Raw genomic sequence first — 25,658 nt, 5'->3', positions numbered from 1 at the left:
AGTGCTAATCGCCTTCACTTATGAATGACAAGTGAACTTATGTCAACCAGAGCCAGTTACAAGCCTTAAGGCCACAGCAAAATATGTCACTGAATATTTGCCATTGTTCCTGATATGTGATGAAATATAGCTTGGAGAGTCTGTCAGCTGCAGGGCAGGGCAGATTAATGTCATGAAAACAGACTCTTTAAAAACGACACAATCCAATCAAATTTAAACACTGATTTAAGTTGGTGACTGAAGTTAAAAATGATTAGCTTTTTAGACAGATTGTGTTATGTCACTTTCACATTCCTCAGCTTTGTTTCTAACATAATAATGTATAAAAAGCAGCTGTTAAAACATTGAGCAACAAAACTTTATGTGTTTCTGTTTTAGTCTGCACAGTGAAAGCAACAGAGTCCTAAAAGACTAAGTTTTAATCAGAATAGATCCACTGAAAAGTACATAACTAAGTTAGGTCCATTCATTTCAATAGATCTACTCTGAGTAGATCTATTCAGGGCAGGGGAAGAGCAGATGCCTCTGGCTAATATTAATCCTGACCTTTGTGTATTAATGTTTTATACATACATTATGTGCATCACACACTTCTAGTATGGGTATAAGAAATAAAGCTTTCTATAAGTCCAGAGTCCTCTTCTGCAGAAAAGATTACCTGTTGTACATCTACAAGATGTGCTGATCTGATCTTTATTTTTCTCTTTCCAGTCAGGCTCTGATGAGAGTGGGGGTGGATTTCGTGATGCTTTTGCATTGCATGTAATCAAATCATTTTATCATTCCTGATATAGACAAAGGAGTTACTCAAATGACTTTTGTCATGCAGTTTGTTCTTGCATAGCCTTTAAAAAAAATAAGGAAGTGGGGAGTCAGACCAGAACCTTGGGGTGGGATGAGGAGGCCTCTACCACAGTCACAGTTGTAATTGCCCATGCCTGCTATTCACTATGGGAGCTTTTCTCAGAAGATAAATGGTGAAGTAGGGATTCTGGTCCAAATCATAGCAGGGGCTAAGGGTTATCTTTATGAATCATTGTTCCAAATTTGGAAAATATCCAGATGAGTGATTCATTCAGAACCACAGGGCAACATGGTTATTTGCCTTCTGATAAGCCTAACTTTTACACAGTATCAGAAAGTAAATATTTCTAAACTAGGGGCTCTACCTTGCTTACTGTGCTCATCAATCTCACTGTGATTCTGCCCACATTAACTTACTAGAAAGCAGCCTTTCTAAACCTTGTACCCCCAGATGTTGTTGGGCTACAACTCCCATCATCCCTAGCTAGTGGGACCAGTGCTCAGGGATGATGGGAGCTATAGTCCAACAACATCTAGGGACCAAAGGTTGAGAAGGGCTGCCCTAAAGCTTCCCTTTCCCAACCCATGCAACGACTAAAGCTCACTTTGCCCCTTCCAAACCCCATTTCTGAAGCAATTTCTCTCTTCTATCCTTCAGCCCCTCTTTACGTGCATTTTCACCTGCACCCCAGGTCTATGGCTCCTCCTCCTCCTCTACTGCAACCCCACTTGCACAACCCCCATGGTAACCTGCATCTTTCTCCTCCCGCACTCTGCAACTTCTAAGCACCCTTTTCACCTACTGTCCAATTATGCAGCCACCACCTAAGCCTATACTTTAAACCCTTTCATGCCCCTGCTTTAATCTTCAACCTCATTCCCATGCCTCCTATTATTTTTTGCAACTTCATTTGCACCCTAATTATGATTGTCACTCCTTTTTCCTACCTCCTCCTTCCTCTTTTTTCAACTCTCTTGCACTCAGACCACCCCACATTTCCATGCCACAGTGCCTCTCCTATTCTGCAACCCCCTTTGCACATGAGCCGTATGTTGATAGTGTTAGTGTATCATTCAAATGATACAGTAAGAGCTTGTACTCACAACAATAGCAGATGTTTGAGTAAAGTGGAGTGGCACTGAGGTTAAAAAAAGTGGTTTTAAACAATGACAGAGATTTGAGTAAAGCAAGGATGGAGTGACAGAGTTGTTGTTTTTGTAAGACAAAGAAACCAGTTTTAATCAGGAGAAATGGTAGAAATGGTTACAACACAGAAGCTAACACAACAGAGCTATTCCCAAATCCCTTCTCACTCTATTCAAACCTTGTTTTAAACTGCCAGTTCCACCCCACTCAGTTTCTCCCCTGCTCACTCTACTCAAACCTCTGCCATTGTTTAAAATCACCAATTTTTCCTTCAGTCTTCCTTCATTCCTGCTTTATTCAAATCTCTGCTGTTGCTTAAAGCCGCAATTTTTCTTTCAGTATTTTACCCAAATACGCATTGTTTCCTTGTGCACGTTTGTGCCCCTTCAACCACACCTGAACACTTTTTATTTTATGCCTCCAAAATCTGTTTTGATATTTACAGGATAGTAGACAGAGCTTGATTGACTGATTATTTAATTTCTATACTACTTAATATATTTAAAATATCTCTAACAGTGTGCAAAAAAGAAGCAACACACAACATAAACAATATATTACAAAAATGCACAGTTATATATAAAAACATTACGTTAATGCAAAGTTACTAATATATATAATAATTCATTTTCCTTCTGAGACTGCTCCCTCTCAACCCCCAGAGTCTCATCCAAGGTCCAAACAAATTCTCAGCTCACACACAACATTCTCAGAATAAGAGCTCCTGGAAACAGTGGGCATCACCCTAGTCTCTCATTCTAGGCTTCCTTTTTATGGGCAGGTCCAGGGTGGATGGTACTTCCTCAGGCTGCCCACAGCTGAGTCCACTCTCCATACCCAGTTCCAGATGCAGCAGGTTTGTCAAATTTCCTAGGGAGTTCAAAGGATAGGGAAAGAGGCCTCCTTCCACTCACAGTTCTTTCTCTGTTCTCGCCTCTTATAATTTTCTTGGGCTCCACTTCAGTTGGGTTTTTCTACAATCTCCCTCATTGTTTGTGCAATACAATGTGTTTTTCTCCCCTTAATTAGTGCTTCCTCACCCACCATAAGTTCTGGAAACCAGGGGTCCCTTGTGGGCACGAGTATAGGTATACATTGGGTTTTTTTTTTTTAAATGTGCCAGTACAGAGCTAAACAGAATGTTTCCAATATTTCAGATTTGCTCAAAAACCAGTCAAAAATTTGTGTGTATTGCTGCAAGCAGGGCAATTTTTTAATACAGCTATTTTTTGAAATAGCCTTTCTCTGCAAAAAGAATGGTTTAAAAATAAAATCCAAAATTACCACAAACATGCCTTCAACAACAACTGGTTGCCCGGCAACATTCTTTGCTTTGGGCTGATGGAAACAAAATTAAAGTAGGGGGGTGGCAATAGATGGCACTCAGTTAAACCTCACCATGCGTGAAAGAAAGAAAGAAAGGCCCATATGGTTCAGTAACGTGCAACTTTATGTTGGATTTTCTTCCCTTATCATATTACTGTATCTGCTGATTGGCAAAATCAAATCTAGTTGAGGAAAAGCCACCTCACCAAAAAGCAAGAGAGATAAATCTCCATTAAACTTTGGTGTGCACAAGTGCTTTACAACTGCTCCAATAGAGAGGTGAATGGCTTTGTGATTGACACAAGTGCTGGACAATCAGTGCTGCACACACAGATGCAGTTGCTTCATTGATGACACAAGGACCAGCCAATCAGTACTGTGAGCACTCAGCTTCTCCTCTAAAGCAGAAAAACAGGATCTTCCTTAGCTAAATACAGGTGAAATGACAGTATGTGTTTCTGAAATGCATTGAGTTCACTTCCAAAGCAGGTTCAGTGCTCAAGCTGCCTTCTGCATACCTTGACTGGCAGATCTTAGGGTTCTAATGAAAAATGAAATAGCTCTAACAAGTCTAAGGTCCGCTCATCCCGGTTATATGGAGATTAAGAACAATGAGGAACTGCATTTAAAATGCAGAAAAGGCATTAACTTGGTTTCCAGAGCACAACTGTTGCCCACAGTTTTAGAAACTGCTTTATGGAATCATCTGTTGCAAAGAAGCTTACCAGTCATTATCACTTTTTTTAACAAAAGGAGTGTCACAGTCTTCTTCACTGTGTGCAATAATGCATTATCAGCTATAGGTTCATGCTTGAAAATTGCTACTTACCTAGTTACTTGTGATGAATAATAATAGCCTCCTAAGAGCAAGGCAGCAAATAATTACATAAGTGGGTTATTGTGTTTTCTTTTAGGATATAAATGGGAGGCAAGCTAATTTTTGTGTGTGAACTAGTACATTTTTGTACTTGTTTTCAAGGGTACACTGAATACAGAACATAAACAAGGCAACCAGAGTACCTGAAGAACCTGAGTGCTCAGCAAATTCTTTGAGTATGCTTCTATATGTTTCTTGCTCAGAAAGGGAGGATAGAGGGGATCAATATTTGAGGTCAGCAGAATGCTCTCTTCCCCTGGTGTGTGTATGTGTTGGTGAGGCAAAAGAGATAAAATAGGATCGCCAACAGGCTTTGTTTTGCTTTTGGGGGATCCTTTTGTCTGCACTACAACAAATATGTTGGATTGGGTCAAAGTCATATTTTTGCTTGTATTTGCATTGTAAACATGTTAACACAAGTATATTCTAATGAAGAGAAACATAAATAAGTTTGATTTTTCTTCCATAACATAGCCAACAAGAGAGAGAGAGAGAGAGAGAGAGAGAGAGAGAGAGAGAGAGAGGTGAAATGAAATAACTTAATAGAGCACAATGAATGACAGAATGACAAGATAGAGCTTAATTGGGGAAGAAGAGAGAAATCACAGAAACAAAAATGATTGGTCTTTATTTCTAAAAAAAACAACAACCCCAACTATGTTGCATAATGCACCATGGTATTTAAACTTTTTAAACAGCTACACTGATCTAGTTTGTGTTTGCACACTCAGGTTTTTCTTATAAAACACTTTCCCACAAAATCTCAGCTAAGAAAGTAAAATCTTGCATATGACCATTTCTTAGGCTTCTTTTAACAATATGGTTGTGTTTTGATTTTGCTTTAAACATGTACCTTGGTGTTAAGACTGGCTTTACCAAGGAATCAGGAGGAGGGACAACACTGAGCTCCAGAATGAAATTAGATGAGAATCCCAGTACTACTTGTTATTTCCTTCAGAAATCATAGCTTAACCACCATAAAACTGACCATATTCCTACATTTAGCCACAGTTCAAAGCTACAGTTCTCAGAGAATTTATCGGAAAAAGCAAAATAAATTAGGCATATTGTTTCATCAATAAAAAATATTCTAAATGACTAAGCCTTCCTCTATCAGAAGAAAGACAAATTTTGCTCTATGTGACTTACTTCCAAGATGAAGCCCAAGTTTATTTGTAAAGAGGAAGTTATGAATGAAAGTGAAATGAAATTCTTCATGTTTATTCAAGTGATTAGAAAACACTACAGAACACAGTACAGTAAGCAAGGTTGGGAAGACATGCCTGATCTCAGCTTCTACACGCACAACAGCAAAACATGTTCCCAAAGCAAATTCCTCATTCTACTTCTGTTGTAATTTCATAAAACACAACCAATGACAATTCCCCGCCGCCGCCCCAAATGTCACACAGGATAGGCTTTATGGCTAAACTCAGAAAAAGATAATATCAAGTCAAGAAACAATATAGACATTAAAAGTATTAGCTGTCTTACCATTGTGATGTTCAGTTTTGCTTTTTTCAGAACAGCAAGCAGAGAAGGATTTGAAAGTTGCAGTCATGTGTGCATTAATGCAATACATCTATTAACCCTGATCCTCCCACCGCTTAGCTGCCTTTTTGATTTCCTTCCAAGAGACTCTCATAAACAAAACACTGCCCAAGCTGACTGATATGTTCCATTCAGTACACAGACGCAGTTAGCATCCACTTAAGAACATGAGTCACAGATTGAGACACCTGAAAAATAATGGTGAAGGAAACAGGTATTTTTCTAAAAGCACCTCCCCAAAAGATAGAAACTTATTACAAAGAATTAGAGAGGGAGATTTCAATAGATACCTTAAGTCCTTAATTATCACAGCAGGTATTGCAAGCCCTTTTAAAATATGTAAACAAATATTTCACATAAATTAGTTCTCATTAGCATTCCAGGTGTACAATTAAAAGTAGGGTTGATGGACAGGGAGGCGCAAGTAGCCACATTTCCTACTGCCTTGTTTCAGTATAATGTTTGTATACTGATACAAGTTATCTAGCTGCTTCACAATATATACATAAAATACATTTGAAACCACAGCAAGTTTGCTCACCTCTCTTGGTGCAGCAGAATTGCTGGACAGAAGAAACTTCACTGGGGCCCCGACAGTGGAATTCAAACAGCAGTGCCCTCCTGATAGGTGGAGGGGGCATAAGCCCCTGCCGCCTATCAAGAGCTGGATCTTAGCCTGCACCCTGCTTTGGCGAATGGGGATGCAGGCTGGGAGGTGGGCTGTGCCAGGGGGCGGAGCAAATGGAGCCAACAGTGGGCTTCCCTCGGATCCGTCCCTTGCCCATTTAAGCAGCCCACACCTGGGGCACAGCCTGTTTGTTCCTGTGCTGGATATTTATATATGATACAAGTTATTTAACTGCTTCACAATATATACATAGGATACATTTGAAACCACAGCAAAATATAGTTAATTGAAATGAGAGTGCAGAAGACAATTTTCTCCCAATCACACTACACTCTCATAGGTACAAACAATATTTTAAAACTATACTGTGAGAATACTGATATTAACACAATGCTGTGTTGAAGTATTGCACACATTTTATCTGCATAGTCCACTAAAGATAATGGCTGCATCGACCATACAGATGGTTTGTGTATAAAGAAGGCATGAAATCACAGCAGTTGTAACATCAGAAAAACTGAAAGAAAACCTTTTTTGCTGAACAATCTTGACTAAAATCCCCTGTTTTCAAGACAGATTTTTTTAGTAAAATGCCTCACCCTATTCTGGATTCAAATCAAGATATATGTTCTTGGAAAAGCAGTCAATGTTGCCGACTGCTCTTTCTGCATTCCTATAGGTTTTGCAATTTTGCATTATCTTCGTACAATCTCTTCTCATAATTAAAAAAGGCGGCTGTGGTTGTAATTCAGAATTGGGATTGAACAATGTAATAGTTCTGTTACTGAGTTTTAAAAACCACTTTGCAGCCTATTAAAAATTATCAAACATATGAAGTTGTCAACCTAGCTCATGGAAGCCAAACTGCATTCCCCCATTAAAAACCCTGAATGGTCTAAATGTTAATAAGATGAAAACAATTGGCACAATGTTTCCAAAAATTATTATAGTATATATATGACAAATACAGTAAGATGGCCTAATTTAACACAGACGTGGTGAAAATAATCAAGTCTAATGATTATCACTGTTCCTTACCATAAAAACAGACTGTCTGCTTGTTTTCTTTCCCCTTCAAATGCATCCAAAATTTGTGTAGTTTGTCTTTCCCTATTTTTGTGAAAATCCATTGGATTTGCATTAAATGGTTAGGTTTTCAAAGTCCTAATTGTTTTAAATAGAAAGGTCACATCTTGCTGGCCATGCTCAGTACTATTTTTGCATTGCCCCACCCCACCACAGTCCTGTCACCCTCAAAAATTGCTCTGGGTGTTCAGGAAACCCTCCAGTACAGCATGGGGGTGATGTGGCAATTTAAATCATGATTTAAATCAATTTTATTTAAATCAAATCCACCCTGTCAACACGGGAATGATATTAATTGGTTTTGTTTGTCTCCTTTCACAGTGAAGCAAAACATAAAACAAAAAAACCCCACACAGAGAATCCAGACTTCCAGGTCTTGATGCAAAGCCATTGTTTTCCTCATTTTAGAAGAAGAAGAAGAGTTTGGATTTGATATCCCGCTTTATCACTACCTGAAGTAGTCTCAAAGCGGTTAACATTCTCCTTTCCCTTCCTCCCCCACAGCAAACACTCTGTGAGGTGAGGGGCTGAGAGACTTCAGAGAAGTGTGACTAGCCCAAGGTCACCCAGCAGCTGCATGTGGAGGAGCGGGGAAGCGAACCCAGTTCACCAGATTACAAGTCTACCACTCTTAACCACTACACCATACAGGCTCTGTCAAGCATCCTGTGTTTTTCAAAGCATGCATCTGTAATGCCGGATGGTGTGAGTAGTTAAGATTGTAGAAGAGTGAGGAAAGAAGTGCCAGTTTAAAATAAAAATTAGTCAGTTGGAGGCTGCCCCCTTAACAGTGAGGATTGTAACAGTGGGGATTGTATTAAGGATAAGAATGAGCCACCTACTTTTTCTTAGTTACATATATTGTGAAAAGTTATTTTCCCTAAGAATTCTATTTATAACTTACTATAAGCATAACATTTCCAAAGACGCCCCAACATCAGCTGGTTGCGTCCCTTTCCCATAACATGTTTTCAGTGCAATCATCAAAATGCACAAACAGGTCTTACAACATTCAGAACACTTGCAATATCACAATAAAAAGGAGCTTATTGCTAAAGAAGTCAGGGAGCAATTTTTCACAAAGTCAAAGGGTCTCAAATATCTTGCACTTGACTGCTAAATATAGAAGCCATTAACACAATTCATTAAAATTAACCTCATCAGCAAAATGAGATCCAATGATAGCATGCACATAAAGCAGCTCTGGAAACTATTTTCAGAGAAGTAGTTGTGTTAGTCCATAGTAGCAAAAACAACGAAGAGTACTGGGGAACCTCCTTAAAGACTAAGTGCTCATCCACACTTTTGCTCAACCCATATTTTAACTGTATTGTATCTGAGAGCTTTTCTTATCAGGGCCGTCTTTAGCATATGCACCGCCGGGGTGCAAAGATCCACACAGCGCCCCCAAATTTTGACACGACTAATCTCATGACTAACCATTTCCTGTGTTCCTGCCCGGGGAAAAGCAAGCACCAGGAGACCTCTGTGCGTGCCCTGGGAGAAAACTGTTGCGTGCGGGATGGAGCCATGGAAAAGCCACGTGGAGTGCAGCTCTGCGCACCAAGCTCTGCAGCCTAGACCAGCCCAGCCCGGGGCTGCGTGGCGGGGTTCCTTACGTTTCTCCTTCCTCTCTGGCTGCCCATTCGGAGCAGCAGGTTGAGGCAGGTCATGCTGGGGGTGGCGCGGGGTTTTCTCCTCCGGTGTGCACATGGATAGTGGTGGCAGCGCCCCAGTACCTGATTGGTTCTGCCAGGTGGGTGGGCATTGCAAAGGTGGAGTGAGGCGAATCACCTGAGCAGCCCATGGAAGGGGCCGGGGGAGGGAGTGGCCCTGTACTGCCTTTTCCGCCAGATCCGGCCATCGCAAATTCGGAGTGATGCCGGAGTCCAGCCACACAGCCACCAGGGCGCAGTCAGCGGCAGCCTGGTGCCCCCCAGAATTTGGTGTCTGGGTGCCCCACACCCCTTGCACCCCCGGGTAAAGACACCCTGTTTATTATAGTTTCCCGGCTGTGTCTTGCAAAAATCTGATCTTGTCTGCTGAATAAGGTCTTATCAGATATTTTTCTTAACTGAGCTTCAATTCAGAGGGGAAGATCACATTTTCACAAAGCACAGAAAGGTACAGATACCTGAGCAGGTCAGGTGGCATAAAAATAGCTTAAGCAGTCCTCCCCAAGCAGCATTTTTCAAATAAAAATAAGCATACCCAGTAGCTAAAATGTAGATATTTTAAAATTATTCTTTCTCCTGCTCTCTACCACTTCCATATCCACAAGAGGTCCCTTTCAGACTGAAAAGCTGACAGTGATATTTGTGAAAACACCATAAATTGAACTTTGGATTTTTATCACTTCATTCCCAAGCACAGATTGAAAAAATATCTCCCCATACCTCCTATAGAAGGTCCTAAGGTGCAAATAAAGTTTCAAGAAAAAGTTTCACCACCACAGTGACTAGTGAGGGAGTGGACACACACTTGTTTTTAGCTCTAATTAAAGAGGCAGTCCAGTTTTGCAAAACAGTAATTTTGTTACCAAGTAAATAAAACAAAAGGCATGACAGTGTTGTAGCTATAACAATTATTCACTCTATATATTCGGCATTCCTCCTTCCCAACCAGGCCAAAAATACTTTGGTTTTTTAATGCTATTGGGAGGAATTAAGAGATGTTCAACAACACTGACAGAATGTTGGCAAACTGGTTAACATTTTGATGAATTTAAGCAAGATAATAGGGGATTTTTGTAGATTGCACAATGCTCTAATTAGTGCTTTCCTCAAATCAGCCCCCCTTTGGTAGTGGTGAAAAAAATAGCTGTCGTAAAGGAGAGCATTAAAGTAGGCCTGAGACCATTATTATAGGCATGGCCAGTGTATATTTCCTACAGTAAATGACAATTGAGGCTGTTTTGGGATATGTATAAGCTATCCTTCAGTATATGTTCCCAAGATAAGTTATAGTAACCACCCCCCCAAAAAAAACTATATAGTATAGAATTAAAAAAATGACATAAAGCAAAGGAACTGTACCAAATAACAATAAAGCTAGGGTGAATCATAAAAATTTGAATTTTTTCCTGGACTCAAGTGGTATATAAATTCTATGAAATAAAAACAAAAAAAAAGTAAAATTGAAACAGAAATTAAGCAACTATTCAGTGTGCTGAAATGCCTGGGCAAATTAAAAGAAAAGTCTTTCCCAGATTCATCAAGACATCAGACTAGATGCCAGGTAAGCACATATAGAGAGACATACCCCAATCAAGAAAGAGACACTCTACAGTTACCACACTCCTAACCTCAGGTGTGTTGGTCAGCCAACCAATGACAAAGCAGGCGGATGACATGGTGGGCAATGCTAGCACTAGGGCATCATGTAGGCATTCCAGATATTGGACAGAAGGTGTGGTGTTGGGGAAGTAGGAAGAATCCTGGTTGGTTTGGTCATTTGTTTGGCTTCTTAACCAAACCATGGCTAACACAAACAATGAATTAGAGCAGGCATGGCCAAACTTGGCCCTCCAGCTGTTTTGGGACTACAACTCCCATCACCCCTAGCTAACAGGGCCAGTGGTCAGGGATGATGGGAACTGTAGTCCCAAAACAGCTGGAGGGCCAAGTTTGGCCATGCCTGGCTTAGAGTAAACTGCTCGGAGGTTCTATTTACAATCAAGCAGTAAATACATTTAAATAAATAAATAAATAAATAAATAAATGGTGTAGCGTTACAGGTGAGCCCATCCTATGTCTGCATGCTTAGTGGACAAATATAAAAGCTCCCATTGCATCTAAATGCCCTTCATGTATATTTTGTATTATACAGTGGAACCTTTACTTACGTTCACCTCCAGTTACGTATCCTTTGGGATATGTGCACGGCAAACCTGGAAGTATTTTTCCGGGTTTCACCACATGTGCAGAAGCGCTAAACTGCACCATGCGCAGAAGCGGCACCTCCGGATACGCACACCTTGGGATCCAACCGGAGCTCCAGAATGGATCCCATGCACAACCAGAGGTACCACTGTATTTCTGTAATGCTTTGGGCATACTCAGGGTTTTTTTCAGCCGGAACTCACTGGAACTCAGTTCCAGCACCTCTCAGGAGCCATTGTCATTATAAGAGAACAAGGGAGGCGTTTGTGGTGAGTTCTGGCACCTTTTTCTAGAAAAATAGCACTGGGCATACTGAGTCTTGTTCTTTCAGAGTATCCTCTGGTACACTATGCTCAGTTACAAAGATTTCTTCCAATTTCAGCTATATAACAGTGGAAAGTTTCTACTGCTTACAGGTGTTGTAATGGTACAGAAAGGTAAAGTGCAGAGACAGTCTATGTTCATCTAATTAGAAAATAATTAAATTGTCATATAAAGTGTTGTATTATATCATCCTGCTTTGTAGCTTCTGCAATACTTACACACACTTTAAAAATACATTTTAAGTAATATTAATGTCAAATTAATCAATGCCACTTTTTGGGTAGATTATCAGTTTAATCTTAGTAGCTCTCAATGAATTCAGAGGGACATATTCCTAGGTGTGTACAGGATTGCAGCCTAAATGGGTAGTTTGATTAATCAATTAACACTGCAGTGGTAAATAAAGTGTATTTTAAAGCAAGCTGTCACTTTAATTGTTATTCATCACAAAGCTATAAAGAAAACAGACCATTATGGAAACTGATCCCACATATAAATTACTGTGACTAAGTAAACAGAAAATAAAGGATGTCTGCATCAGGAACATCTGCAGTCCTAGGTTGAATTCTCAACAAAAAGGGGAGCATCTTACTAAATAAGGTGCAGCAATTTTTTTTAAAAAAGAGAAATCAAGTCTACCACCATAAATTTAACTGATCTCAGAAGCAATGGCAAATGGAGACCGGTGGATTTACTTTATAGAATAGCATCAAAGTGATGAGGAAGCTAGAGACTGTTTCATTTGAAAAATGTTTATGATAATACAAAATTTCCCAAACTCTCTCTGTCCCCCACAGACTTTATGAAAACTGCTGCGGGGATCCTGGTAATAATTATAATAATTGGTAATAATAATATTTTAAGCAACTGTAATGAACTGTGCTAGATGTTGCATGATTATAAATGATTTTTAGTGGTTCTTTTATTTCTTATATATTGTATTATGATTGGAAATCCATAGCAGTCAAATTGTAAGTGTTCTTCACAGACGTGCTGTGGAGCACTTGAATGAAGCCCAATCACAGTTTGGGAACCCCTGAGACAATGCATTACAGAGGAATTAGCCTGATATCAAAGGCTGGGAAACTACTGTTGAATCACTCTGAATCACAAATAGAGCCTTAGTGGTGAATTAGGCAGACTTTCACAAGAAGAGAAAAAACAATTAATTGATTCACTGGGTAATGAGAATGCCAGATGATGCTCGAGATAAGCAGCGGCCTGTTATGGCAACCCTTGGATTGATTTTGCAAAAGCATTTACTAAGCAGACTGGATTTTGCTGTCCTTGCCTGATAAGATGCCAAATGAAATTAAAACTGTATGTCATCAGCAAATCCAGGTGTGGGAGGAATGTTTATCAGTTCTTTCGAAGTTGAGGCAAGTGTCTTACCAGGAAGCTCACTGGCTTAGCTTATGTTTATTACTGCAGTGGACAGATGATAAAGGACAAAGGGACAAAGGGGAACTCCTATTATCATGATCTTGTAATATAGTCAGTATGGCCAGATGTGTAGCACTGGGAAAGAGAAACACGACCTCTGGGGACAGAAGGCACAATTCTTAGCAATCAAGCAAGAATAGGAACATACTGATTATGGATGTTATCATGGGCATCTTAAATAGAGGAGAAACTGAAGCTACAGTGTGAGCAAGAATCAGGCAAAATTAAATATAGTATCAGCTATATTTAAATGAAGTACAATATTGAATTAAGAGACAAAAGTTTGATTGATATAAAATTCTATGCTTCCTTACCTAGCTACGATATTTGCAAATTTTCAAACACAATTTTAAAAAGCGCTGCATAACTTTTTATTTTATTTTAAAGGGTGATCTCCATTGTTAGACATGCTCAGTGTACTCATTTCAGTGTTTTCAGTGGGTCTTCTCCAAGTATGACCTTGCTGCCTATCATCTAAAGTTTCTAATATAGTGTAATGCCATTGTAATTTTATTTATAAAGTTATGTTTATGTTGTTGCTTGCTGCCTTGAGAAAAGCAACCTATAAATATTTAAAACAAACAAACAAACAAAATTCACGAAGTTATCCTTTTATTTTATTTTTTTACATTCTTGTCTTTCAGCAGAAAAGCAAACTGGCCAGTTTTCATCAGCTTATAGCCTATGATTTACTATTGTTTATGAGAAAATTAGGCTATTCACCAAGCCAGACGCCTTTAAAGTAAGTTATGACAAGTAAGGTATTGCACAACCTTGTCTATAAGGTAATCACTTAAGCATAGTTCTCACACTACAACAGAAGTAATAAGCACCCTCCCTCTACGCTAAGTTGCTGGCATTATATAATACTAATATAAATAAGATGAATAACCTAAGTGGAGGAATTAAATGAATTTGTACAGTACATTCAAACCTCCTGCTAAGCCAAAGGACGCCAGTTTAAGCCAATTCAGTTCACTGGCTTCAGTGGGTCTAAACTGGAATAAGCATTGATATAGAATATTGATAATATTTCAGTTCCCTCATGTCAGCCTATCAAAAGCATTTACTTGTGGAGAAAATTGGGAACACAAGGAATTTATTTGTTTTTATAATTCCTATTGATCCCATCTATGGATAAATGCACGTGTAGCTCAATGTCATTATACTCTTATATAATTTATCTTTGTACTTTGTACATATTTCATGGACCCAAATGGAAAAAAGAGATCTAGCTTCATTGTTTGTCATCAAATTTCCCCCAGTAATTTTATACTTATTTTTTACCTTCCCTAAGAAATTTCTATGTATGGTATTTTTCAAAATTAACTTCTTAAAAAAAGTAAAAACAATGTCACTCTTCATACTTTTAGTTCCTCCTTACCTTTTTAAATGATGCTGGCAACGTAGATGTAGTTACTGAATCCATTGGAATACCATAAGCAAACTGTGTCTCTTTTGAGGGTAGTGGAGGCAGCTGATTGGCCTGAGCAGCAAATTGTGTATCTGGCATGTCAAAATCTCTGAAAAACACATAATATTTTTGCCCTTTAATTAAATTGACCAGAAACATTGTAGTAGGATGTTAAATGGAAGCTGTATTAAAGATAATTGTGATTAAAGTCTTTACATGTGACAAATATTGCGTGGCTGTATCCAAAAATGACATAAAAACAGCTTTGTACCTAACTTTTAAATTAATAATGATTGGATCTGGTTTATGAGTCTATCATCCTGACTTCCGGCCAAGAAGGCATCAAGAAAAGTCTCACATTTCTCTTTATTCTTAAATTACGGCTGTTTTGTTGAAGGTGAAATATGGCCAGTTTTGAAAGGCATTTTTCATTTTTGCCTAGATTTATTTTAGGCCTTGAATATTTATAGCTTTTGCTATTTGGGACATAGCAAAAACTATAAAGTGCTACAGCAGTTCAGGGGTGGTGCCAATTGCTCTCTCTTCCTTTGAATAACCATGCAATTATTCCCTCAGGAGCACCTGCATCTCTGATTATTAGGTCATAAAAACACAGTAGAAAGTTTTCAAAGATTATGAAACATAATACAGAAGAACAGCTCTCATCTATCAACACATGCTGGCCTGGCAATAGGAGATCAACATTATTATTATTAACATTTGTATACCACCCTTCATCCGTAGATCTCAGGGTGGTTCACAGCACAGAATACAAGGCAAAAAACACAAAAGACATAAGAAAAAGAAGAACAAGAACAAAGCAACAACCCCTTCCCCAATCCCTCCCATTAGAACACGCAGAGCACATGCTGTCCAAAAACCATTTATTAGCAGTAAAAATTAAGACAGATGAAAAAGGCTATTCTTCACATATAATTTTGTTAATGGAATTAACTGCGACAAGATGCCATGGTCATTTGTTTAGGTGATATAAAATGGGTTTCGTGGAAGATAGGTCTGTCGATGGATATTAGCTATGACTACTAAAGGTGACTTCCCTATTCAGAAGAAATATAAAACTGAATATCTGCTGTTAGGTGGCAACATAGAGAGAGTGCTATTGCCCTAAATTTCAACACCCAGCTCTATCTCTGAATGCCACTTGGAGCTGCCTGGAAGTATGTTTGGAACTCTTAACAGATCCAAAATGCAGCAGGCAAAATGCCCTAGCCAACAAATTTCCTAGAAGTGTTAAAAGATTTGTACTTACCAGTTGGATTCTACACACAATTAATAGTGCCACTTTTTAACTGGGTAACCTTAAAGTCTGGGAAAGAATACCTTTTTCTGTATGAGGCACTTTCTCAGTTTGCTCAAATTTCAAGTGAAGTTCTGCTCTGGATTCCATCATTTAGAAAGACCAGATTGGTAGCTACTGGCACAATATCCCTGCTTTATGTATGTTCCAGTTCACCAGGGTCCGGATCAGTCCATTCCAGGTCTTACACGAAAGCTCTAAAGACCAAGCCCTGAATCACCTGAGGACATAAGCTTTCTGGTGGGCATTTTCTAATGCCTAATGTAATATTTGTTTGTTATAAATAAAATATTCTTCCTTTGTGCCAAGACTACATCCTTCAATGAATGCAAGTTTTCTTACTGGTGGCATCTATGTTATGGAATTCCTCTTGTGGGGAGTTCCACCAGACCTTCTTACATTTAGAATACTAGGTTCAAAATTAATCCTACAATTAAATAAATCTTAGCTGTGCTTTTTTCCCTAAAAAAATGTTTAGGGGTACTCTCGTTTTCCTACTCATACAGTGGTACCCCGCAAGACGAACGCCTCGCAAGACGGAAAACCCGCTAGACGAAAGGGTTTTCCGTTTTGGAGGCGCTTCGCAAAACGAATTTCCCTATGGGCTTGCTTCGCAAGACGACAGCCCATAGGGAAATCTCAGGGACAGCGGGGAAGCGCAGCGCGTCTTCCCCACTGTCCTCGGACCTCCTCCCGCCGCCGGCTTCGGAACGAAGCTCCGATGCCCGGCGGCGGAGGGGGAAAGCGTCCTCCCGCCGCGCGGCATCGGGACGAAGCCCAGATGCCGGGCGGCGGAGGGGGAAAGCCTCCCGCCGCCGCGCGGCATCGGGACGAAGCCCCGGTGCCGGGCGGCGGAGGGGGAACGTCTCCCCCCCGCCGCGCGGCATCGGGAGGAAGCCCCGATGCTGGGTGGTGGAGGGGGAACTTCTCCCCCCGCCGCGCGGCATCGGGAGGAAGCCCCGATGCTGGGCGGCGGAGGGGGAACTTCTCCCCCCGCCGCGCGGCATCGGGACGAAGCTCCGATGCCGGGAGGGGGAGGGGGAAAGCCTTCTCCCGCCGCCCGGCATCGGATGGCTTTCCTGAAGACTTGGGGTGGGAGGAGGGTTTTCCTTCCCACCGCCAACATTCAGAATGCTGTTCTGAATGTTGGCGGTGGGGAGGAAAAACCCTCCTCCCACGCAAGCCCCGGGAACAGAGGGAAAGCGCTGCGCCCCTTCCCCTCTGTTCCCGTACCTGTGCTGAAGGCTTGCGGTGCGGAGAAAAGCCCTTCTCCGCACCGCCAGCCTGGCAAGCGGTTTCCCTAGGAACGCATTAATTGATTTTCAATGCATTCCTATGGGAAACCGTGCTTCGCAAGACGAAAAACCCGCAAGAAGAAAAAACTTGCGGAACGAATTAATTTCGTCTTGCGAGGCACCACTGTATTTAAATACTGCTCCTCAATGAGGCCAAACTTAGACTCACAAAATGTTTAGGGGTATGCGTACCCCTGCATCCCCCCAGAACAAAAGCACTGAATCTTAGTCAATTAACAAAACTAGTTTTAGTAGTACCTAAATTTGCAAGTGAGAAAAAATAATGCTTCTAAAGAAAAGAATAATTTAAAAAAAAGATTATGTACTGTAAAGCATACACACACCATGCTAAAATAAGTATCTCTCATTCCTTCTTACACAGTTCTCTTACATGCTCAGTTTTATACGTACTTGCATTACAAAAGGCATTTTTAATCAGACATTATCTTTATATAAATGAAAACAGACTAACAGTTCAATCCTATTACAAGTTCAACCCTACACATCTTTTCAGAGGTAAGTCTCATTGAGTTCAATAGCATGTACTTCCACAAAGGTATGTAACTGCACCTAAATGTTGTAGCCCCAGATAAAGGCTTTTGTCGCGTTTCCCAGGGACAGCAGGCATGGCAAGGAAGAGCCCTGGGCACCAGTTTTATTTGGAGTTGGCTTAGGCTGCCTTGATTCGAGGCAATAAAAGGTGTCATCTCATTCACGGTTGGCCTATGGGTGTAATATTCCTGGAGATGCTCACACTTGAGTGCCCTCTGGTGGAATGCCTGGTTTCCTACTTGTCTTCAGAAGTGAAGCAGCTGTTTCTCCAACCAGTTTAGAAGCTCCTGGCAGGTTTGTGTACATGGATTCTTGGGAACTGTCTCTGGCTCATGCATAACTCTGTCTGGGTGTCTTTTCTTAATCAACTCCAAGTTGCGCAGAATTGGCTGACACCTCCCTCCATTTTATCTGTGATTTATATCTGTTGTTTTAATCATACTGTTCTGATGTTACTGCTTTTTTGCTTTTAGCCATCTTGCTTTTGTTGATTATCTGTAAGCTGTTTTGAGGATTTTTATAATTAAATACTAAGAAAAACAAACTTTTTAGTCATATTTAATTGATTGAGAAGCTAATTAATTAATTGCCCATCAACCCAGGTAAATATCCGATACTGGGTAACAAAAGTGTTTGGCTTGACATGGGTTTTTTACATGGGTCTGAGAACATAGAAAAATGCAGAGCAACTTCTGACAGCAGAGGAGCACACTAGAAAGACTAACAAAAGATGTAAGGCAAAACTGATACATATTGTTTTGAATGTAACCACACAGTATAGTAAGGAGATATGTCGATAGATTTAGAGATATAGCAAAGTCAAGGTGTGGGCATCCCTCTCGTCTAAAAATTGTACCTCTCTAGGAAACCCTGGGGTCTGGGAGATGAATACTATTTGGAAACTGCCTTCCTACCCAACATATTGTCTGGATGAAGACAAAAGTTCTAAGAACTGGCTTTCTAATGCCAGCATGTAGTCAGCTGGATTGGCTGCATGGAGTAGTGGTGTCAGGATGCTGACTGTACGGCTCCCACTTAGCTAACACCATGTTGCTAGCAAGAACAACACAATGTCAGAGGCATTGAAGCAGCAGCCAATCAGGGCTGTGAACTGCCTCTGAAACAAGGATGAAAAAGGCATGCATGAGGAAGAGTATTTGGCTGCAGATCTATGAAGCCTGAAAACACCATTTTCATTGTGATATGAAATTTCAGGATAGTAATACATATAGAAACAAATAAGAGCAAGTAGGAAATATTACAACTTTGTATGAAACCCTGCCACCTAGTGGACTGATTATATTTATCAAGTTATTGTATGAATCAGTACTGCAGTATAAAAAGCTTTTGAAAAATGCTAAACTCGGTGCTATTTTTCTAGAAAAAGAAGTGCCAGAACTCACCATGAATGCCTCACTTCTCTTATAATGGCAATGGTGCCCACCTGAGAGGTGCCAGAACTGAGCTCTGGTGAGTTCCAGCTGAAAAAAAGTCCTGGCTAAACCAATATTCAAAATGCAGTACTGTATGTATATTTTTGAATCACACAAAACTCTACCTAAATTTGCATGTGCACATTTTGTAAAGGTAAAAGTGAGCTGGAGTATCTTATGTTGACTTGAGATAAGAGCAATAGAATTCAATCTCATTAGAGAAGCACATTTCATATTATTGGAGGTATATTAAAGAGCTACTTGCAACTACACTCACTCAATCTAAATTTGTCATTGAATAGTAGAGTTGGATTCCTGCAATGCAGGAATCTTTCATCCAATGTGGGGCTCATGACCCTGAGATTAAGAGTCCCATTCTCTACCGACTGAACTCTTCCTCGTGTCTAGTATTGTTTTGGTCATATTACTATGCTTTTTCACAAATAATATTTGGAACAGCAATTCTTTATTGGGTTATACCTTACCTATTTTATTATATTCCAGTGCTTCAAATAATATTTTCAGGGTGCTTTAATAATAATAATAATAAATACAGTGGAAAAATAAAACAAAACAGGAACATAAAACCACATCAATTGCAGGGTTGAACATATTAATGAAAAGGTCTTCCCCAAATAACAGGAAGATAGTAATAGAGTATTGGGATTCATATAACTGGAGTAATCAAAGATATCCTGGAGTTACCTACTTGAGCAGGAGTAGCCACAGGGTGGTGCCATAGAACTACACTACCAATAGCAGCATTGTTGCAATTACCTGGGAAATGAAGGGGCAGGGCCACATGGCAGTGAGCTCAGGGCTGTGTGGGTACACCAGCAGAGTCAATCTGGTGCTCCTGCTAGTGTCTTGATGCAGACTCTACACCAGCTGTTTCTTCACTCACCTTACCCCAGATAGGAATATTAGCAACTAGTCAATTTTTTTTTCATTCAGGTAGGGTTTTTCAGGGGCAGCCTTAAAACTGCCTACTTAAGGGCTGCCAGGACACAGCACTCCCAGCTAGTTCACTATTTTTTAAAAAGTGAAATGGGTTCTGGTTGAGGACTATATCATGGGAACACTAACCAGTAATATTGAACTCAAAAAGCCTCAAACACATGGTAAAGTTGTGTGGAGGAGCCCACTGCTTGCAGTATTTTTTAATGCCTTAATGCCTTGAGCACATTGTCTGTTCCTGCTTCAGCTCACAAAAGCCCTGAATTTATCCAAGATGGTCCCACTTCAGATCTTGATTTGGGATTCAGCTGAATATTTTGAATGTCACTAATAAAAATGACTATTCTGCATTATCTGTTTCTATGCAATGAAAGTACATTTGTATTTGTTGTGCACGGTCCTCATAGTTTAGTTCTTCTTTTAAAATTATAGTAACACAGAACTCAAATTGCAACATTTTTGTACACACATATTATAAACATCTATTCATTAAAGCCATACTCAGCCCCTGCAGCCCCTTCTGCACTCTCCAGTGCAATATTCTACCAATTTTTAAGAGATGATCAGACTGCAGCAGGCTCTTTAAAACTGAAGGTGCTATCATTGTTTCAGTGGCGTAGCGTGGGGGGTGCAGGGGGGCCGGCCGCACCGGGCGCAACATCTGGGGGTTAGGGTTAGGGGGCGCAAATCCACGGGTTAGGGGGCGCAAATTACTTGCCTTGCCCCGGGTGCTGACAACCCACGCTACGCCACTGCATTGTTTGATATGAAAACTTTATGAATTACGGTAATTTCAGGTGAAGGCGGCTGCCCAGAAAATAATAATCTAGATTTAGCTATGCCCGACATTGCAGGGGTTGGACTAGATGACCCTTGAAGGTACCTTACCAACTCTACAATTCTAGAGCCCTCTTGCCAGAGCCAGACCAAGCCATTTTAGCAACTGAGAAGAACCACAAAATGTCCCTGTCCCGTGCAACAAGGAGTAAAGATGAACATCAGGAACAAGAGGGGTAGGAGACCAGCAGTGGCTGCTATTTGCCAAAAAGCCACACCCCTGAGGTGGTATCATTGGGGGGGGGCACTGCTTAGAAAGAGGCAAATTTCGCCTCCAAGGAATGTGCTACAATGCCACTGCGGAGGCAACAGTAGGCGATGCATTTCTTGGAGGCGGGATCTGTAGATGTGCATTTTTTATTGCTTTTACACTCATTTTCCATTATTTTTGTAATTGTTTTTTAACTGTGTTTTAGCCACTTTTAATTTTATACATTGCCTTGGAACTTTTATGGAAGGCAATTTCAGCAGCAGCATTTTTAATTACTTGTTTGCATCATGAAATGGCCTCAAATTTCCTGTGTTTCTTTATTTCTGAAGATCCTTCAAGCTGCTTGATTATCCAGCTGTTTGAGACAAAGGTACCAAAATCTGCCAGAGCCAAAAGCACATTTGGGGGCAGATAACATTGAAAAATATTGTATTTTCCTTCAATAATGTGTAGACAAAGTTTGACCACTGGGTGGCAGAGCCATCTGTTTCCAAAGCAAAGTTGATGCTTATAATCACCACAAAGTGATAAAGGGCCTTGGCTGGCAATGAAAGCAAACATAAACAGCATGTTTTGTTCACTTGGTTAGAGATTCTGCTGCAGGGTTATCACAATTTCTTAAACCCTCAGATTTTTGTCTCTGGGGGGACAAAAGCAATTAATGTGAGAGTACTGAGTGCTGCAAAAAACATGGTTGTGCAATTGTAATGAGGGCTTCTTGTAGGCTTGCCATATTTCAATTGTTGAGCTTTTTTAGGAAGACCCCCCCCCCCAAATTGTTGAGCTGCTTTTTTAATGTATGGCAGCCCTCATTCTTATGTCTTGAGTTACACAATTTATTTGCCATTCCTGAATCATTTAATGAATATTTTGATAACTTAAAGACTAAGAAAATGTTAAAAAATTTCCTCAGAGGATTAGTGATTCTCTCACTGTACTAGTCTAGTGAAGGTGCACACATCTAATCCTTATCAGGAAGATAAGGATTCCATTAAAAAAAGGGGGGGATATACTACTATCTCCCCTTGCAATAAGGCTGATTCCTTACAGAATAATTCAATACTGTCATTAGATTTTCAGTATAACTAATCAGAGGTTTTTTATTGTCTGCTCCTGGAATAACTTGTATGTACAACAACAACAAATCCGTTTATTGTGAGGACCATGCCTGTACACAAACATCAACACGACAATAGTTAAAAATATTAAAATTCATTAGATACTATGCCAACAAAACCTTCATCCCACAAAATAGAAAGAGAGGGAAAACAAGCAACAAGTTAAACAGACGATGAAGGGGTCTTTACATTGTCATCCATAAATCTTTCCCTGGCTTTCATGGCCTTCATCACAAAAACCGCTACCACATGGGTAATACGTGGGTTTGCATCAACTAACAAAAATTTTACTCTATCTTCAGGATTGGTTATAGAGTTGGGTATAATTTGCAGCAATGCGTCTCTAAAGCCTGAGTAGATGGGGCAATAGAGGAGGTAATGTGTAAGATCCTCTTTAGTTTTCATAAGGCAAGGACATAAACGATGTTCTACTGGGGTTTTTGTGAATCTACCGGTCAGATATGCAGTTGGCAATGTTTGAAACCGTGCCATAGTGAAAGGGTGGGATCAGTGATCTCCACCAAGTAGTTGGCACAGATTTTGACCGCTTTTACTCGGGGAAACCAGTAGGAAAACCCAGAGTTTTTTATCTTTGTGGAGTCCAAAAAGGCGTCTTTTTCAAAGATCCATTCCCAAACTTTATCAGGGCTCCACAATTTGAGAGTATTAAACTCAGGTAGATTGTACCTGGATAGGATATCTAGTAGGTTTTTACGCCAAGTAGTATTATTTTGTAGTGATACAAAGGCTTGTTTAGCCAATAAGGTGTTCGGGGCATCTGTGAGATTGGTGAAAAAATGCAGGAATCTTAAGTGGGCCCTGGCAGACACAGAAGGTAATCCTACTTCCACTCTTAGGAGGGCTGCCGGAGTATGTATGTATGTATTTAGCCAGATATGATTCTGTTGACTGATTTATCTAAAGATCTTTTTACATCAAGACTATTCTTGCAAAGGTACCTTCTAGTAGAATGTTAGTAGAGCTTTTCACTATTTGATCTACTTCAACCATGTACAATATTAAGTTCATTAGCATTATTTAACATCTTGCCACAGTCTATAATTTATTGGGTCTTCCAATTATTTTCACAAATTGCATTTGGCCAGACAACTTTCAATGTTGATATAATATTAAAGACGTAAGTGGAGGAGTGGGGGAATGTTCTGAAAACAATGTAAGTATTCATGAGAGAAAATAGACAGATACTGTTAAAAAGTCACAGTTGCTGAGCAAGCTTCTGATATAAACTGACTGCAGACAAATCAGGATTTCGGGAATACGGATTGCTCTTCCCATAAATTTGTTTCCTGGAACAATGATTACCCAATAAGACAAATTACCGTATTTTTCTGTGTATAAGAAGCCCCCATGTATAAGACGACCTCTATTTTTTAACCCAAAATTAAGAAATTAAGTTGTTAAGCTTTTGTTGGGGGTGGGGGAGGTCACTTCCGCCAATAGTTCACCTGCCTGCCTGCCACTGCTGACCGCTTGCCACAGCCACTGCCGATCGCACACCTTGCCACAGCCGCCAATCGCCTGCGCGCCTTGCCACAGCCACCCATCAGCCGTCCAATTGCTGCTGCCAATCTCCTGCTTGCTGCTGCCTTAATTGTCCCCCTCTGCATTCACTATCCATGTATAAGACGACACCCAATTTTTGCCTATATTTTTAAAGCAAAAAGCATCCTCTTATACATGGAAAAATATAGTATACAGTGGTTTTGTAAGAAAGTCAAATGAATGGTTTGATACCAACCAACACATTCTCAATTCTAATTCCATAACCATAGTGAAAGTCAGCTTTGGCATGAAACCAGCCTTACCCAAAAGAAAACAGTAATGCAAAAGGATCAGAAACTTGTGAATTAATGAGTATCTGTGAATGGAAGGCGTATGCAACAATAACAATTGTACATCTTCCAAAAACATATAGCATATTACAAAATAAATGTTTAGTATAGTTAAAAACCCCCACTCCATTCATGCCAGAGAGTCAGACAGAAGCATTTGAAATGATCTTTGGAGTAGTCATGTAAATTACATTGCCAGGACAAGTTATGTTAGTACACACATAGTGCTTTTAACAAATATCTGCTGAAGGTATATATTAAGGTTAAAATGATACAAATAACTTTTTTTTTTACAATATTTGCTCTTCAAACCTTTCTTTGATCTCAAGAAAGGAAGTTACCATCAAATTATTCATTAATTTTATAGAAGTATAACCAAAGGAAAAAAGGCACAGTCAGAAGGATACAATTATATTAATATTTGACTATTATAACCCACTTTATACATTCCATAGGTTTTGAATCATTAAACATGGCTTGTCAGCATCCAATCTGCAGTTTGATCTTATCAACTATGAGAGCAATTAGATAACATTTTATAGTATTTTCCTTTTATTTTATTAAAATGTTTGGTTATTGCAGTTTCATAAATAATATAAAAGTGGTTTACAACAATTATGGTACAATAAAAACCATACAAAAATGAAAATATTTGTTACAGTTTATATATGTCATATTTCGTACACTATATTAAAATATTCAAATACGAAAGTTTTATAAATATTCTGAGTACATGATGTATTTTTCACAAAGCAAGCCTCATAAACTAATTTTTCTTAGCATTCATCCAATGTCACATTTGTTTGGCGACACTTTTTGTTATGCTCAACGACAAACTGCCACATCTTTCCCTACAAAAGTCAGACTGCAAAACTCCCAATGCAGAGAGAGCATGTGCATCTGACTAGGTAGAAAGATTCATAAATTACATCTCAAGACTACACAGAGGATGAGCAGCCAAATGTGGAAATTGTTAGGATAGATCGATGGCCCTTGTGGTCTCTTCCAACTCTATGATTCTATGATTCTATGATTTCCGTTCCACCTTAAAAGGGAGCAGGCTTTGTGAGTCACAGAGTCTGCGTATTTCCTGTTCACAGGAAGTTTATGTTTTGTCTTTGCTTTCGTTTCTCTCTGTGTGCCTGAGACACCGAAGCAGGCAGTCATGTTTTCTTTGTTCTGACCTACGCTGAATAACATTGTAAATAATGCTCTCCTGCATGCATCTTTCGCTGTGCATTATCTGCTGATAGAGCGTGCAAGAGCTCTGGAATGTGGGAAGCTATTTCTGGGGCTCGTGTCGCTAATTGAATTATACTGTGTGTCTACGGGAGATCGATGGATCGTCCGGAATCGACGTGGGGCCTTGCTGGATGATGTCTCCCTGGCAGTATCCCAACTAGTGGATTCAATTGATTTTGCTATTAAATATCACCCAAATGTACTCTTATACAGTGGTACCTCGGGTTTCATACACTTCAGGTTACAGACTCCGCTAACCCTGAAATAGTGCTTCAGGTTAAGAACTTTGCTTCAGGATGAGAACAGAAATCATGCTCCGGCGGCGCGGCAGCAGCAGGAGGCCCCATTAGCTAAAGTTGTG

At 39.9% G+C, this 25,658-nt stretch overlaps 1 protein-coding gene across 2 annotated transcripts in view; it reads right to left on the bottom strand.

The window, feature by feature from the left end:
- The window catches only part of CRYBG1 (crystallin beta-gamma domain containing 1), a 90,662-nt gene that overhangs the window by 45,112 nt on the left and 19,892 nt on the right, over positions 1-25,658 (bottom strand). For both annotated transcript variants that reach the window (XR_014524715.1, XM_083497619.1), the window contains exon 2: positions 14,452-14,590. Coding sequence is in view for 1 of the 2 variants with exons in the window: in XM_083497619.1 (XP_083353745.1) it covers positions 14,452-14,590 (139 nt within the window). In the remaining variant the exon portion in view is untranslated. The remainder of the gene's footprint in view (positions 1-14,451; positions 14,591-25,658) is intronic.

The sequence above is a fragment of the Podarcis liolepis genome (genome assembly GCF_965112155.1).
Source record: "Podarcis liolepis genome assembly, chromosome: 3".
NCBI classification, from domain to species: Eukaryota; Metazoa; Chordata; class Lepidosauria; order Squamata; family Lacertidae; genus Podarcis; species Podarcis liolepis.
This window is presented reverse-complemented; position numbering and strand designations above follow the sequence as displayed.